General features: G+C 49.9%; 1 protein-coding gene across 1 annotated transcript in view; it reads left to right on the top strand.

The window, feature by feature from the left end:
* Positions 1-14,043, top strand: part of USP48 (ubiquitin specific peptidase 48) — a 32,589-nt gene that overhangs the window by 9,302 nt on the left and 9,244 nt on the right. The window contains 8 exon segments of the mRNA XM_032709308.1: positions 1,872-1,997; positions 4,125-4,274; positions 6,596-6,796; positions 8,004-8,118; positions 8,245-8,375; positions 9,796-9,867; positions 12,645-12,769; positions 12,911-13,033. Coding sequence (XP_032565199.1) covers positions 1,872-1,997; positions 4,125-4,274; positions 6,596-6,796; positions 8,004-8,118; positions 8,245-8,375; positions 9,796-9,867; positions 12,645-12,769; positions 12,911-13,033 — 1,043 coding nt within the window.

Here is a 14,043-nt window from a genome sequence, read left to right as displayed (position 1 = left end):
CAGTGGCTCAGTGTTCCGTAGTGCAGGTGCTTCGTGGTGGGGGAAATGAATGAGAAATTCCACTTGCAGTGCAAGGAATCCATTCCCAGGAGTGCTGGCTCCCCAGGATGCTTTGCTTTGGTTGGAATTTATGGAATGTGGCCTTTCTTTAAAGCATCCCTAAGGGAAAGGTTTAAGTTTGGTGTAACCATGAACCTCCCTCTCCCATTTCCGTGCCCTCACCTGCACAAATGTGCCCAGAGATGAGCAATGGAGCTGGGGAAGGGTCTGGAGCACAAGGAAAAGGGTCTGGAGAACCTCTGGAAAGCAGCTCAGGGAGCTGGGGGGGCTCAGCCTGGAGAAAAGGAGGCTCAGGGGGGACCTTCTGGCTCTGCAACTCCCTGACAGGAGGGGGGAGCTGGGGGGGGTCAGGCTCTGCTCCCAGGGAACAAGGGACAGGAGGAGAGGGAAAAAATTGTACCAGGGGAGGTTTAGGTTGGATATTAGGGACAATTCCTTCATGGAAAGGATGGTCAGGCATTGGAAGGGGCTGCCCAGGGCAGTGATTAAGTCCCCACCCCTGGGAAGAGTTCCAAAGGTGTGTGGATGTGGCACCTGGGGACAGTGCTGGGTTAATGGTTGGACTGGGTGATCTTGAAGGGCTTTTCCAGCCCGAGTGATTCCATGGTTCTGCCTGCCCCCAGCAGCTCTGTCCTGTTAATGTTTGACTCTCCCAGGCCAGGATGGAGCTGCCCAGACCTCTAGTGGTGTGAGGGAAAATTAAACCCTGAAAGGTTTGAGCAAAAGAGCTGCTCAGCCTTTGCTTTTAACCTCCCTGGGGTGGCAAAATAAGATGCAAATAAACCACTGTGGTCTCAATTTTTATAAAGTTTTATGCTTAACCACAAGTCAGTATTCTTATTTCTTGTATTTCAATACAAGGCTGTTTGGAGAGTAGAATTAAAGGGTGTTTAGGAGCCTCTCTGGGGCTGGGAGCCCAATATTTTTATCAAGTTTTGATGTTATTTGTCTGTTCCGAGCAAAACTGAGGCTTTTCTTTGTTCCAAATCCATGTAACAGCAGGAGAAGGTCAGTAACATACAGTGAAGGTCTGTGGTGGGGGGAGAGCCCTGGCCACAGATGGGAACAATTTAGAAAATCCTTGGAGAAAATGCAAGTAAATAGAGTCTAGGAAGTCCTCTGGATGGTGGGAGATGAGGTACATGAATTTTTCCACAATTTGGGAAGAACAGACACTTGCTCTTAATATTTCCGTGGTCCATTTAGACTTTGACCTATGGAACATTGTTCCTTTAATTTTTTTTCTTTATTAAAAATGGTCTGATTTTTGAGGCTGCAGCTGTAGAGCAGTGTTTTTCTTGCCTGAGAATCCATCTGGAAACAGCAGCTCTTGCAACACAGCTTTACATCCCCCACCAGCTGCTCCAAAACAGCCCTTCCCGTGGCTGTTGGCTCCCTAAAAACTTTGCTGTGTGTGTTTTCTTCCCCTCCACGGTCACCTGTAAATACGAATTTCTTCCCTGAGGATTTGACTCTTTTCCTTTGGAGTCAGGACACCAGAACAAGAGGCGAGAAGAGAGAAAGGATGTTTTTCCAAGAGTTGCTGTTGGCTCAGAGAGGTTCCACTGGGGAGAGAAGAAAGGCTCTTGGAGAAGGGAGGTTCAGAACAGGCTCCTAAATTTAGTGCCTTTGATTTACCCAGAGAGGCTGGAGGGATTTGGGGCTTTCTTTGGGATGCAATTTTGAGCCATGCCAAGCCCAGTGCTTGGCACAGAGGCCTGGCAGAGGGAAGCTGGCTAGGGGGCAAACTCATCCCATGGAAGGAGGATCAGGCTGCTGTGGTGCTGAGGTTTTTCCCTTCTGTCCCACAGCGGAGCCGTCGAAATCCCAGACTCGGAAGCCCAAGTGTGGGAAGGGCACCCACTGCTCCCGGAATGCCTACATGCTGGTGTACAGGCTGCAGGCCAGGGAGAAATCCCTCACTGTCGAGGTGCCAGGTGAGTGATTTGGGAATCCATGTCAGCCCGGGATGTTCCAGGTGGGCCCCAACGTCAGGATTTTGCTCCAAGCCCCGTTTTGGGGGCTGGAGCCTCTCTGCTCTGGAGCCAGGCTTGGGACAGCTGGGGGAGGTTCACCTGGAGAAGAGAAGGTCCAGAGAGACCTGAGAGCCCCTTTCAGGGCCTAAAGGGGCTCCAGGAGAGCTGGAGAGGGACTTTGGACAAGAGATGGAGGGACAGGACAAGGGGGAATGGTTTTAAACTAAAAGAGGGGAAATTTAGGTGGGATACTGGGGATAAATTCTTTCCTGTGAGGGTGGTTTGGCCCTGGCACAGGTTGCCCAGAGAAGCTGTGGCTGCCCCTGGATCCCTGGAAGTGTCCAAGGCCAGGTTGGACAGGGCTTGGAGCAACCTGGGCTAGTGGAAGGTGTCCCTGCCCATGGCAGGGGGTGGGACTGGATTATCTTCAAGGTCCTTCCAACCCAACCCATTCCATGATTCCATGATTTTTAACCACTCTCCATGTACCATGTGGCCCCTCAGTGTCATGACCAGTGTTCCCCTGGGCTTTCCCAGCACTTAATGAATATTAACCTGCCCATCCCTCCCCTGTGCCTGCTCAGACCTCTCTACCTTAACCAGCTGGTCTGGATGGGAAGGGGTCAGGAGGAAATCATCCCGCTGGCATTTGCTGCAGGGATCCCACCGGGATTCCAGAGGCGAGGGAGAAGAGCGTGGTTAAATGTCGGGAGCAGTGCACGCTGTGTGCTGGAGGTGAATAATCCTGACAGATGTCAGCTTCCCTCTGCAACTGCTTCATCTTTGCCACATCACGAATAAATGAGGTGAAAACAAGAGGCTCCGAGCCCTGAGCGGGAATTTGGGCCGTGCTTTGGAACTGTGGGGGTGGCAGAGCTCCCTGGGGGCTTGGCCTGGGGATTTAATGATGCTTCACTTTTGCTGCTTGATTAGAAATATTAATTAGGCCCCTGGTGCTGAGGTGTGTTCCCCCTTCCTTTTCTGCAGAGGTGGTGGGTCCCTTTGGATCTCTGCAGAGGGGGTAAATCCTGTAAATCACACACCTTATTCCCCCCTAACACCCCCAAACCTTTTCCAGCCCCACCCCCCAGCCCTAAAACCTGCCCCCTAAGCCACAAAACTTCAGGAATTAGCACTACTAATTCCTGCCTGGATCTGCATTTTCAGCCTGTTTCCTGAGCTGTCTTGCTCTCCCTTTCCTCCTACCCCTGTGCCCAAAACAATAACTCGACAAAAACCTCCCCACCCAGCTCCAAATTCCTGCGTTGCCTTTGTTTCCCGTGGAATCCTGCCAGGGAACAGGGAGCGAAGGGCAGCACTTTGAGCTCTGTGGTTGTGGGGAGGTTTCATGCAACTGTAAATTTGAGGCATTTTGCTTTGATGCTGTTAAAAAACGGCTTTTCTAGCACAGTGGAGAGGCACAACTTGGCTCTGACCTCAAGGAGGTCAGGCTGGTTGGTTTTTAATGCTGGGTATTCTCCCAAGGAGGATATTTTTTGCTCAAGAATTAACCTTTCTGCAGATATTTTAGCTCTTCAAAATAATTCTAAATAGGAAAAGGCCTCAGATAAGCAGAGCTTCCCCCCCTCCTCACACCAGCCTTGGGATGGAAGTGGTTTATCTTCTTTTTTTTTTCCCTGCTGAGGTTTGGTTTTTGGGTTTTTTTTCCACCCATGACAGCAAAAATTCCCATTTCCCTCACCTTTCTGTTGGAGTGCTTATCTCCCATCTCCTGGGGGCTCTTTGCCCTTGGGTTTGCAGTGTGCTGGATCCCAGGGCGGGACAGGCCTCAGGTGTATCCAGCTCTTGTTCCCACCCTGGGAACAATGGATCCTTGGCAGGACAGAGGAGCTGCCCTTAACACAGCAACCAACACCCAGTAAATTATTTTCTTGGGTGCAAAACGTTGCTTTTAATCATCTACAACCACCAATATTGGGCGAGAGCAACGTCCACACGCCTGGGAATGGAACGTGAGGGAATTTCGAGGTTTGTTATCCCCAGATAACCCAGGATAATTAACATAGCTGGCATTTTCTCCTCACATTCCTGGCTTTTTTTTTTTTTTTCCTTTTTCTCTCCCATCAGCTTTCCTGCAGGAGCTGGTGGAGAGGGATAACTGCAAGTTTGAGGAGTGGTGCAACGAGATGGCCGAGATGCGCAAGCAGAGCGTGGCCAGGGGGAAGATCAAACACGAGGAGGTGAAGGAGCTCTACCAAAGGTTACCCGCCGAAGCTGGTCTGTAAGACATTGTGGAGGGTTTCTCTAGTAGAGCTGTTAAGATTGGTGATGATTTGTGACTAACCTTGCCCTCCCTGGAAGGCATTCCCGCAGCCCTCTGGAAGAGGAAAGCTCCGTGCATGCTTAGATTTGTTTTCCCTCGCTGCTTTTCCTGCCTTAACCTATTTTTTCTCCCTTTTTTTTTTTTTTGGCCTCTGGCGTCGCTAATTCCCTCTTGCTCCTTCCCCATCAGTCAGCCTCATGCTTTGTGACTCTTTTCTTCTGCCTGCTGAGCAGCTCGTTAGGAGCAGCGAGGCAGAAGAACTGCCTGCTCCTGACTTGCCAGCTCAGGGCAGGTTTGGGAGCTGGTGATCCTGATTCAGCAGCAGGTAACTGGGAGAATGCCTGACCTCCAGCAGAAAATTAGTTGGATCCATCCCTGCCAGTACCTCAAAGCTCCATGTCTCAGCTTTGTAGTGACTGGGGTTAATCCTTTCCTCCTGCTCCTTGTGTCTTGTCACCTCAGCACAAGGGGTTTTATTCCTCACCTTGTTTTTCCCTCCCATCTCCCTCAAAAGCATAGGGACACTTGCTCTGTGGAATTTCACTATGTGCATCTCCTAAAAACTCCAGGAAAATTATAATTGAAGACTTAAAAGTGGGTTTAATTGTGGGGCCTGCTGGAGAATTTGATGTTTTAGCTTTTATTGCCAGACACTCAGAGCCAGCACTGAGATTGGAGTAACCCAAAGGAAACTCCTGCTCCTGTAAATCTGCCTCTCCAGTTCAGGAATGCAGGTGTTTAACTCTGGAGCAGGAGCATGTCACAGCTCATCCTGAGTCCCCAGGAGCCTGAGCAGTGTTCAGATGTTGCTGTGAGATCAGAGCTGTGCTGGAGGGATCAACCTGCCCTGACTCACCTGCCAAAAGGAGCAGCAGCACAATCCCACTGTGCCTTCCCTCAGCAGGAACAGAATAGTTTGCTCTCGGCATTTCTAATGTGACAGAGGAATAAATCCCCAAAAAGATGTTTTTTACAAGTGCAGGTAAAGCCGTTGTGCCTCAATTTGGAGCTGCCAGGCCCCAAAGCAGTGCCTGGGGCACCCACTGGGCACAGCCCGGGCACAGCACTCCCAGCACAGCTGGAGGCAGCGTCATTCCAGCGCCTGGCCCTTGGAACTGGGGGCTTTCTCTGCAGCTGTGCAGACACGTTCCCTGCCAGCTTTGTGGAGTCTGCCCCAGAAAAACGTCCTTTCTGGGGGAGGCAGCTTTCATCCCAAACTAGCAAACCCGTTCTGACAGCGCCGGAATTCTCCGGAGGTCACGGCTGCGGAGGGCGTTGCGTAAGATGAAAACACCATGGGTTGAGGCTGGGGAGGAAAAGAGGCTTCACAGAGCTCCAGTGCAAGCTGGAGACACAGTGTTTTCCTGTCTTCTGTGTTTTCCTGTCACTTCTCTGTTGCTCCTTCCCAGGAAACATCAAGGATTTGTGTTCAGTTGATAAATGTGACTCACAGCTGCCTTTCCCTGTGGTTTCAGAGCTGCCTTCGAGGCAGCAGAGAATGGGTTTAAAATTCCTGATTTCCTCCTAATTTCCCACTCATCCCCCAGAAGAGTTGTGGATCAATAGTGTGTCTCAGTATTGAGATACAGGGCTGTCACCCAAAACCGTTTCCCTGCTCATACAGGCACTGACCTGCTCCTGAACCTTGGCTTTGTGCAGGTGCTTCTCCTTCAGCAAACAAGGGCGAACCCGCTGCTCTGCTTCAGCAAAAAATCTGAGCAAGTTTCCATTTACACTGTAAATTTTAAAATATGGGACTGTTTCTCACCCAGAATTGTAAGAAAAACACTGGAATTTCAAGTGCTGAAAAGGGTGGGGTGAACACTGACCTTGATTCTTTTGTGGTGTTGCTTTTAATTCTCAAATTAGCCCGATGAACTCTCTCTGTTGTAGAAAAAGCCTTTAATGTATGATCATAATTTAAATATTATATCAGTCCCTTGATGGATCATGGGAAAACCTTCCCCTTTCCTCGACTGCTCTCCAGTAATCCCCCAAAAGTTTGAAAGCACTCCCATTCCTCCTTGGAGCTGTTCCATATTGATTGCTGAATCCGAAATGACCTGAACATCTTAATATCTCATGTCTTCTAAATGTGTGACACCGAGATGAGAATGGAGTGGGAGAAGCTGGATCAGATGTTTGAAAATCTGCACCTCAGAGATGTAACCAACAGTGATTTCCTGTTAATTTTTAAGAGGGATTCTAAAGTACCACCTGGTGTTGGAGCTGACGCGTCCGGGCTTGTTCCTCTTTGTGGTTTCTCCCCTCCCAGGTTCCCCCTACGACTTCATCTCTCTGGAATGGCTGCAGAAATGGCTGGATGAGTCCACTCCTCCCAAACCTATCGACAACACGGCCTGCCTGTGCTCCCATGGCAAACTCCATCCCGATAAAATATCCCTGATGAAGAGGATTTCGGAATACGTGGCCGACTTCTTCTACCGGCGCTACGGGGGAGGGCCCCGGCTCAACGGTACCGTCCCCTCGGGGTGTGCTGGGCGTGTCTTAGAGCCGCCTTCTGCTCCCAACCCCACGTGGACCCCTCCTTCATCATCACAACTTTATTTCAGTACTTTAGTGCTGCACTATTTCTGGGGATTTTTTTTAATATCACTTAATTCTGTTAACATTCCCCAAACCCACTGAGTGGGATTGCAGGGCCTGCTGTGTCCAGGAAGGGCTGTGCCCGGAGGAATTGCTGAGGATTGCTTAGAAAATCCGACACTTGGAAGGTTTGAAGGCAATTCTAGAAAATAAGACTTGCACAAGGAACCCCCCCAAACTCTTGACAGTTCTTTGCTGTGCCTGCAGCACCCGCAGCTCCTGTGTGGGCAGAGTCTCAGGGAGCATTCAGGCCAAAAAAATCCCTTCCCGTCTGTCACCTCATCCAAGGAAGCACAGACCTGTTGGCCTGCATTCTCCTGCTGAAGCATCCATCACACATCTAGCTTTTTGGGGTCAGCCCAGCCCCTCCAGGCTTTGGCCACCCCTTCCTCGAGCCCCAGGCTTCATTCCTTTGAGGAAGGAGCTCAATAACTCCCACTGAGACCAAATTAGCTCAGCTCCTACCAGGAGCTTGTAGGGAAGGAATTGCTGGTGACGCAGGCAGCCTTTGTGGGGAAAAACAGGGCAAGGTTTATTAGTCAAGTGGAAGATTTCCTGAAGGGCTGTGGGCTGAGTGTGGCTGGGAGGGAGGGATAAAAGGATGGATGGACACACTGCTTCCCATCCCCTCTTGCTCCCAGATGAAAATACACACAATACACTCCCAGCTGTAGGATTTCCACTCCTTTGGTCCAGTGCAGCTTTGCAGGAGGGTGTTTTTTCTGGGTTTAACTGGTAAAATGCCACGATACAGGTGTTTTCCTGGCATATGCCTTTGCCTGTGTGCTGGGCTGACCTGGCTCCAAGTGCAAGTGGTGGATACCAGGACTCTGATAGAGCTGTGGAGGGAGTGAAGCAGATTTCACCTCATTTGCAGCGTTTTATACTTCTTTAAGCTTCAAATGTGGCCTGATAACCCCCAGAATCTCCTCATTTACACATGAAATCTCCCATCCTGAGGCCAGGATAGTTGGCACACTCCAGTCTGAGGGTGGTCGAACCGACAATAAGACACCTGTGCAATAAATTGTGCAAGAAATAGTGTAATAAATTCTGGTTTTTCCCCCCCACCCCAGTCAAAGCACTTTGCAAGGACTGTGTGGTGGAAAGGTGTCGAATCCTGCGGCTCAAAAACCAGCTGAATGAAGACTACAAAACTGTGACCAACCTGCTGAAAGTCACAGTCAAGGGGTATGTCAGTTCCAAGTGCTTTTTATAAGTGCCTATATAGCTTTTTCCTAAAGATTTTACCGGTTGGGCTCTGAAGGAGAAGGGGGCTGTGATTTTGTGGTGATTTTCCTTCTTCTCTCCCTGCAGGAACGACGGGTTTTGGGTTGGAAAAGCATCTTTGAGGAGCTGGCGTCAGCTGGCTCTGGAGCAGCTCAATGAGCAAGATGAAGATGCAGAGCACAGTAATGGAAAAATGAATGGAAATGCACAAAACAAAGGTATTCCCTCCTGATTTCCTCCTAATTTCTGCTGTACTGACCCAACAGCTCTGCCTGGTCCCTCCTACGAAAGACAGGGGTGTTTCTGTAGCTGTTTTGTTTCCCTTGTATCAGTAGGGAAGAGAGGATAATAGATCAAATAAACTCCCTTTTAAGGAGTTTTTCTTTGCTAAGCTTGGAAACTGCGGGGTGATCTTCATACCTGGAGAGGGAGATGAGGGGATAAGTGGTTTTACAAAGCTGTGTGAAATTACCCCCCCAGCCACACAATGTTTTCATCCGCTTTTCTCTGAGTGAGGGAGCACAGGGGAGGAAGAAACATGAAAATTACCTTGGGGAAAGGGATGATGATGATGTTTGTTGTGAAGGTTGAGGGATGAAACAGCACAGGTGATGCAGCAGCGCTGGGAAAACAAAAATCATTAGAACAGCCTAGGAACAAAAATCATTAATTGGACCCAATTCTGTGCCCATATCGTGAGACTAAGTGGGGGGTTATTTGCCTTCTGCTCTTTAAATCTTTGGAAATTACGTTTCGTTGACCTTTTTTGAACTGAGAGCAAGAAGCTGGTTGGAATGAAAGTGAGGATGATGGCTCATGGCGTTGATCATGAGCTTGGAGGCTTGAGAACACCCCAGCACCCCGATAATGTCTGTAAGGTGGAGCACCCCGATAATGTCTGTAAGGTGGAGCACCCCGATAATGTCTGTAAGGTGGAGCACCCCGATAATGTCTGTAAGGTGAGAAAAGGGCATTTCTGAGCTACCACTCACATTTCCTCGGGGCTGCCTCTGATTTACAACAGGTTGCAACTCCCAGTAGTACAATTGAATTATTCACAAGCCAAGTTGCTCGTTAAGCAGCTCGTTAGAGGCTCTTACTGACACCTCATTGTCTTCCTGATGCTCCACTCAGCGGCCAAAGCTTCTGTGTGTGGAGTTATGGATTTTAACTGGAGTTCAGACGTTGATTTGGGGCCTGTCAACCCCCTGCCGGCTTCCCTCTCGGTTTGTCAGGCAGCATCTGGTTTAGATCAGGAATTTTTGCCAGGAATTCTGCTGCCTTTGCTCTTACCTAGGCTTGTTTAGGTTAAACTCGGGAGATCCTTGGGAGCAGTGAACCCCCGCGGTGTTCCAGCCCTAACAAATGCATCCTTTGTAATCTCACAAAGGCTTGGCTTGTGCTCCACGCACTTCAAAGCCCTCCTACGTGGCCTGGAGGCCGTAATCCCGCCTGCCCAGAGGCCAAGACATCAGAGAACAACAAATTTCCTTCCAAATTTTCCCTTGGGTTGAGGGTTTTGCTGGAATTTGAAAGGCGGCAGAGCTCCTTTCCCCCCCCCACCCCGCCATAAGATTTTTCCTTGGGAAGAGGAACTCTGTGCAATCCTCTCGTCTTACTAATTTTTTTTTCAATCAGATGAATCAAACGAAGAGAAGAGGGAGGAGGAAGAGGAGTTAAATTTTAATGAAGACATCGTTTGCCCACACGGTGAGTGTCTCCGGGGGTTGGAGCTGAATGTCTCCCTTGTGTCCCACTGCTCCACACATGAACCTCGTAGCCTTTGCTCCAACTGCAGCCAGCGTGAGGAACCACTGCAGAAATGTGCTTAATTCTCATTTTCCTGGTGGTTCTTGCACTCAGAAATTTTACTTGCAGGCAGATCCTGAGCTTCTACCCCTCTCACGGCATCCTGGGCAGCACCAAAGCTCTGCAGCCACTTGGAAGCTCTGAAAGCATTAAGAGAGGAAAGAGGTGGTGTAAATCACTCCAGGTGGGAGCTCAGAGGGTCCATTTAATCCTGGTTTACATTAGAACAGGAGCACTCAGCCAACACCTGGGCTGGGACCTCCGGATATTGATCTCCCAACCTGCTGAGCTTTGGTGTCTGTTTACAGAAGGTTTTGACCCCGTGTGGGTTGTTTTCCAAGTGATGCCTCATTAGCTGCATCCTTGGCTACCCTGTTGTTTAAATCTCACTTTTTAAAGCTCCTATTCCCAGACATAACTCTGTTTTACTTAAGCTGCTCTTCGTAGGCACTGATTTCCCTACTGGGGAGGCTCCATCTTATCCCTAATAAGAAAGAAAAATGCCATAAATTAGCCACACTTCTCCTGTCATCAGGGCTAATCAAGAACCTGGAGTAAGGCTGGAGAAAGCTCATTTTCAAGGCGGGTGTTTAAGCACTTTGTCACGATTTTATCTGTTACTCAGAGCCTTGAACGCCACGTTTCCCGTTGCCTCGAGGCTGCTGCTGTTCAATAAAAGCAGGGAGTGTGGGGATAGAACGTTTATGTAGCCAGACACGATAAAAAATAGGCCAATAGGCCTTTGGAAAATATTATGGTGTTAAATTGCTGTTTGATCTGTGACTTTGGGTCAGAACAGAATAAATAATACTGACTAAGGGGCTGCTGGCAGGGCAGGTTTTGTTGTCTTGAGCTAACCTTTGATTATTCGTGGAAAACAACCTTTCCACCTTGAAAAATTCTCTCTGGAGTGGATCAGCAAATCTGTAGTCTTGTTCCTACAGCCTTAATTTTGTGGTGGAGGAGGTTCCTGCCTCCGTGGGAGGCTCTGGAAAAGCCAGGGCTGGCTCTGTGAGGGCTGGCTGGCCTCCAGGAATGCCACCCGGGCGTTCCCTTCTCGACTCCCTTTGCATCCTTGCTGCAATTCCTCGCTCTCCAGTAGCTGCCTGATCCCAGTGAATAATTTTTTCCAGATACCAAGTTAAGCCTTGCTTTGATGTCCGTGCCCAAAACATGTCCCTGGATGGTGGGAGTGGGAAACAGGGTCAGCAGCGGTTGGGATCATCTTCCAGATGGCAAAACACTTGTTCCTGCACACCCAGAGCTGATTTTTTCTCCTCTTTTCCTCACCATATTAATCTGTTTTAATTAATCATGTGTTGTCAAGGCACTTATTTGTACAAGCTCCTCTTCTTCCCCATCGTTGGCTCTGGACAACATCCTGGTCCAACCTCCGGAGCCACTTGGCCGTGTTGGATGAGGCCCAAGTGGCCAAGTGCTGCATCGAGGCCTGACCTTTGTTTATTAGAGGAAAAGCAGGAGGGGATGGTTGCTATTTTTTCCTCTCCAGGGCTGGCCAAATTCCAGGCTGGGCTGGAGCAAATCCGTGAGCCCGAGGAGCTGCTTGTCATGTTAAAGAGCTACCAGAGGGTGGGGAGGAAGGAGTTTCTCTCCCTCTCCTCTCTCTGCAGCTCTCCAGGCTATAGAAAAGCAGATAATAAGGCATTGTGTCCTTTGGACATGGCAGTTGCTGTTTTCCTTCCCTCTTGCTGATGCAATCCCCACCGAGGCAGGAATATTCCCAAATCCGGTTTGCATCCCGGTGTCGCAACGGCTGCTCCTCGTGTTTCTCCCGGTGCCTGCTCATAGCACAGTGACTTCCAGCTGCTGTCTCAGAGGGGGATGTGCTTGTGTTTTCCCCTTGGATATCATCACCCCTGCAAGGGGCAGCTGGTCGGATCCTGGAGCCTTCTCCAGTTTTCCCAAGCCTTGTTTACCCGGAGTGTGTGTTGTCATGTGTGCACGTGGTGTCCAAGAGCCTGGGTGTGTCTCCTGCTTCCATCCCTGAGATGGCAGGCACAAATGGCTCCTGGTAAACCCTTCCTGGGCTTTTTGAGCTGCCTGAGCACCGGGATAAGTCATCCTGATGGATAAATAAGTTGTCTGGGGGACAGCTGGTAAATCTTGCCGGGTGTCTTCACACCCCGGTGGTTCCCCAGAGCAGATTTAGGGTGCCAAATCTGCCCTTGCCACATTTTGAGGTGCTTGGATAGGGCATGTGAAACCATCTGAGATTCTGCAGGGGGAATTTGGGGTTTCAAGGATGTGGAGAGCACCTGGCATTGTTCCGTGTGACACAGGGTTAGTCTGGGCCTTGGTGCATGGAGGCACCATGGGGGTGTGGCTGTGGAGGAGGAACCAGTAGCCCTGTGCCCTCTTTGGCTTTTCCCAGCATCCCTGCTTGTGTTTGATCAGCTTGGAAATCCAAAGGACATTTTTATGAATTAAAATTATTATTATTATTACTGCTATTATTATTTTTCCCTGTCTAAGGGAAGCAAGGCAGGAGTCGAAGGTGACTTTGTCAGCTGGGCTGGTTTTTGCTGACGTGGTTTTGGCTGCTAAACGTGTGGATCTCTTCCCCCACCTTTATTCCTTGTAATCTCTTCAATCAAGGGCTGCAAAACATCCCTGAGCATGTTGTGATCAAAGCCCTTGCCTTGATTCTCTCCCTGCAGGTGACCTGTGCATCTCCGAGAACGAGCGCAGGGTGGTTTCCAGGGAAGCCTGGGAGAAACTCAAGCAATATTTCCCAAAAGCCCCCGAATTCCCGAATAACAAAGAGTGCTGTTCCCAGTGCAAGGTATTTGCCAAATATTCCCCTTTTTGTTGACTGTAAATACTGGTTGTGTTTCTGGTTTCCCTTTTGTCACGACCCTGTGCTGTGGAGGAGAATAATGTCACCTTTTAGTGCAGCTGGGATGGAATTCACTGTTTCCTGCAGATTTTGGAGCGTGAAGGGGAGGAAAACGAAGCTCTCCATAAGATGATGGCCAGTGAGCAGAAGACTTCTCTCCAGAACCTGTTCCATGACAAATGCAGGCCTTGCCTGGGCAGTTGGCCTCAGGTAGGGAAGGAGGGGAACCGGGGAATGCAGCTGGGCTTGGGGCAGGTTTTATTGGCTTTTATCCTCTTCTTCCAAAGAAACTGTGGCTGCCCCATCCCTGGAAGTGTTCCAGGCCAGGTTGGACAGGGCTTGGGCTAGTGGAAGGTGTCCCTGCCCATGGCAGGGGAGTGGAATGAGATCCTTAAGGTCCCTTCCAACCCAGCCCATTCCATAACCGTTCTCTCGGTCCATGCCAGCAGAGCTCACACGTGTGCTGTGCTGAGGTGTGATTTCCCTGGATTAGCTGTGCTGGCACAGAGCCCTAAAGAGCCACAGGAATGGCTCCTGTGCCAAGGGAGCTGTGGCTGGCCCAGAATCAGCCAGGTAACAGGGACAATATTGCTGTTGGGGTTGTATCCATCCCTGGAAGGATAGAAACGCCGTGGCCACGCCGGTAGAAGTGACTTTTCTGCCTCCTTCCATCAGCCTTCCCAGGCTGGAGGATGCTGGAACACACCTCAGTTCTGCTCCACCACCAGCTTTGGCTGCTCCAGGTGTACTCCAGCATCCTCCTGCATTCCAGGAGCTCAGGAGGATCTTCCCAAAATGCTGACACCCTCCAAAGAGCCACGACGGCCGTGCAAACCCTCTCCTGGTGGCTGTTCCAGGACTTTTTGGGGATTTAGGGTGGTCCAAAAGGAGTGGAACAAGCTCTTGGTTCAGTCCTTGGCTCCTGGGAGTCTCATGGTGCTGATTAATGGTTGGCTCTCCAATCCTGCTAAGGTGCTTTGGTAGGTCTCTGCCTCGGTCCCTCATTGCTCCAGCTGGCAATAAATACTGAGCCAATATGGATCCATGACTTGGAACCAAGGAGATCCAGAAGGGTTTAAAGAGAGTTTCCCTGAGCTGGAGAGCTCCAGGTTCTGCCAGGGGTGTTAAAGGCTTGTATCTGGCAGGATTTGCCTTTGGAGCTGGAGGAGGTGATGGAAAGCTGGAGCCTATCACTGTTGGTCAGAAACAGGAGCCTCTCC

This window comes from Chiroxiphia lanceolata, chromosome 22 (genome assembly GCF_009829145.1).
Source record: "Chiroxiphia lanceolata isolate bChiLan1 chromosome 22, bChiLan1.pri, whole genome shotgun sequence".
NCBI lineage: Eukaryota > Metazoa > Chordata > Aves > Passeriformes > Pipridae > Chiroxiphia > Chiroxiphia lanceolata.
This window is presented reverse-complemented; position numbering and strand designations above follow the sequence as displayed.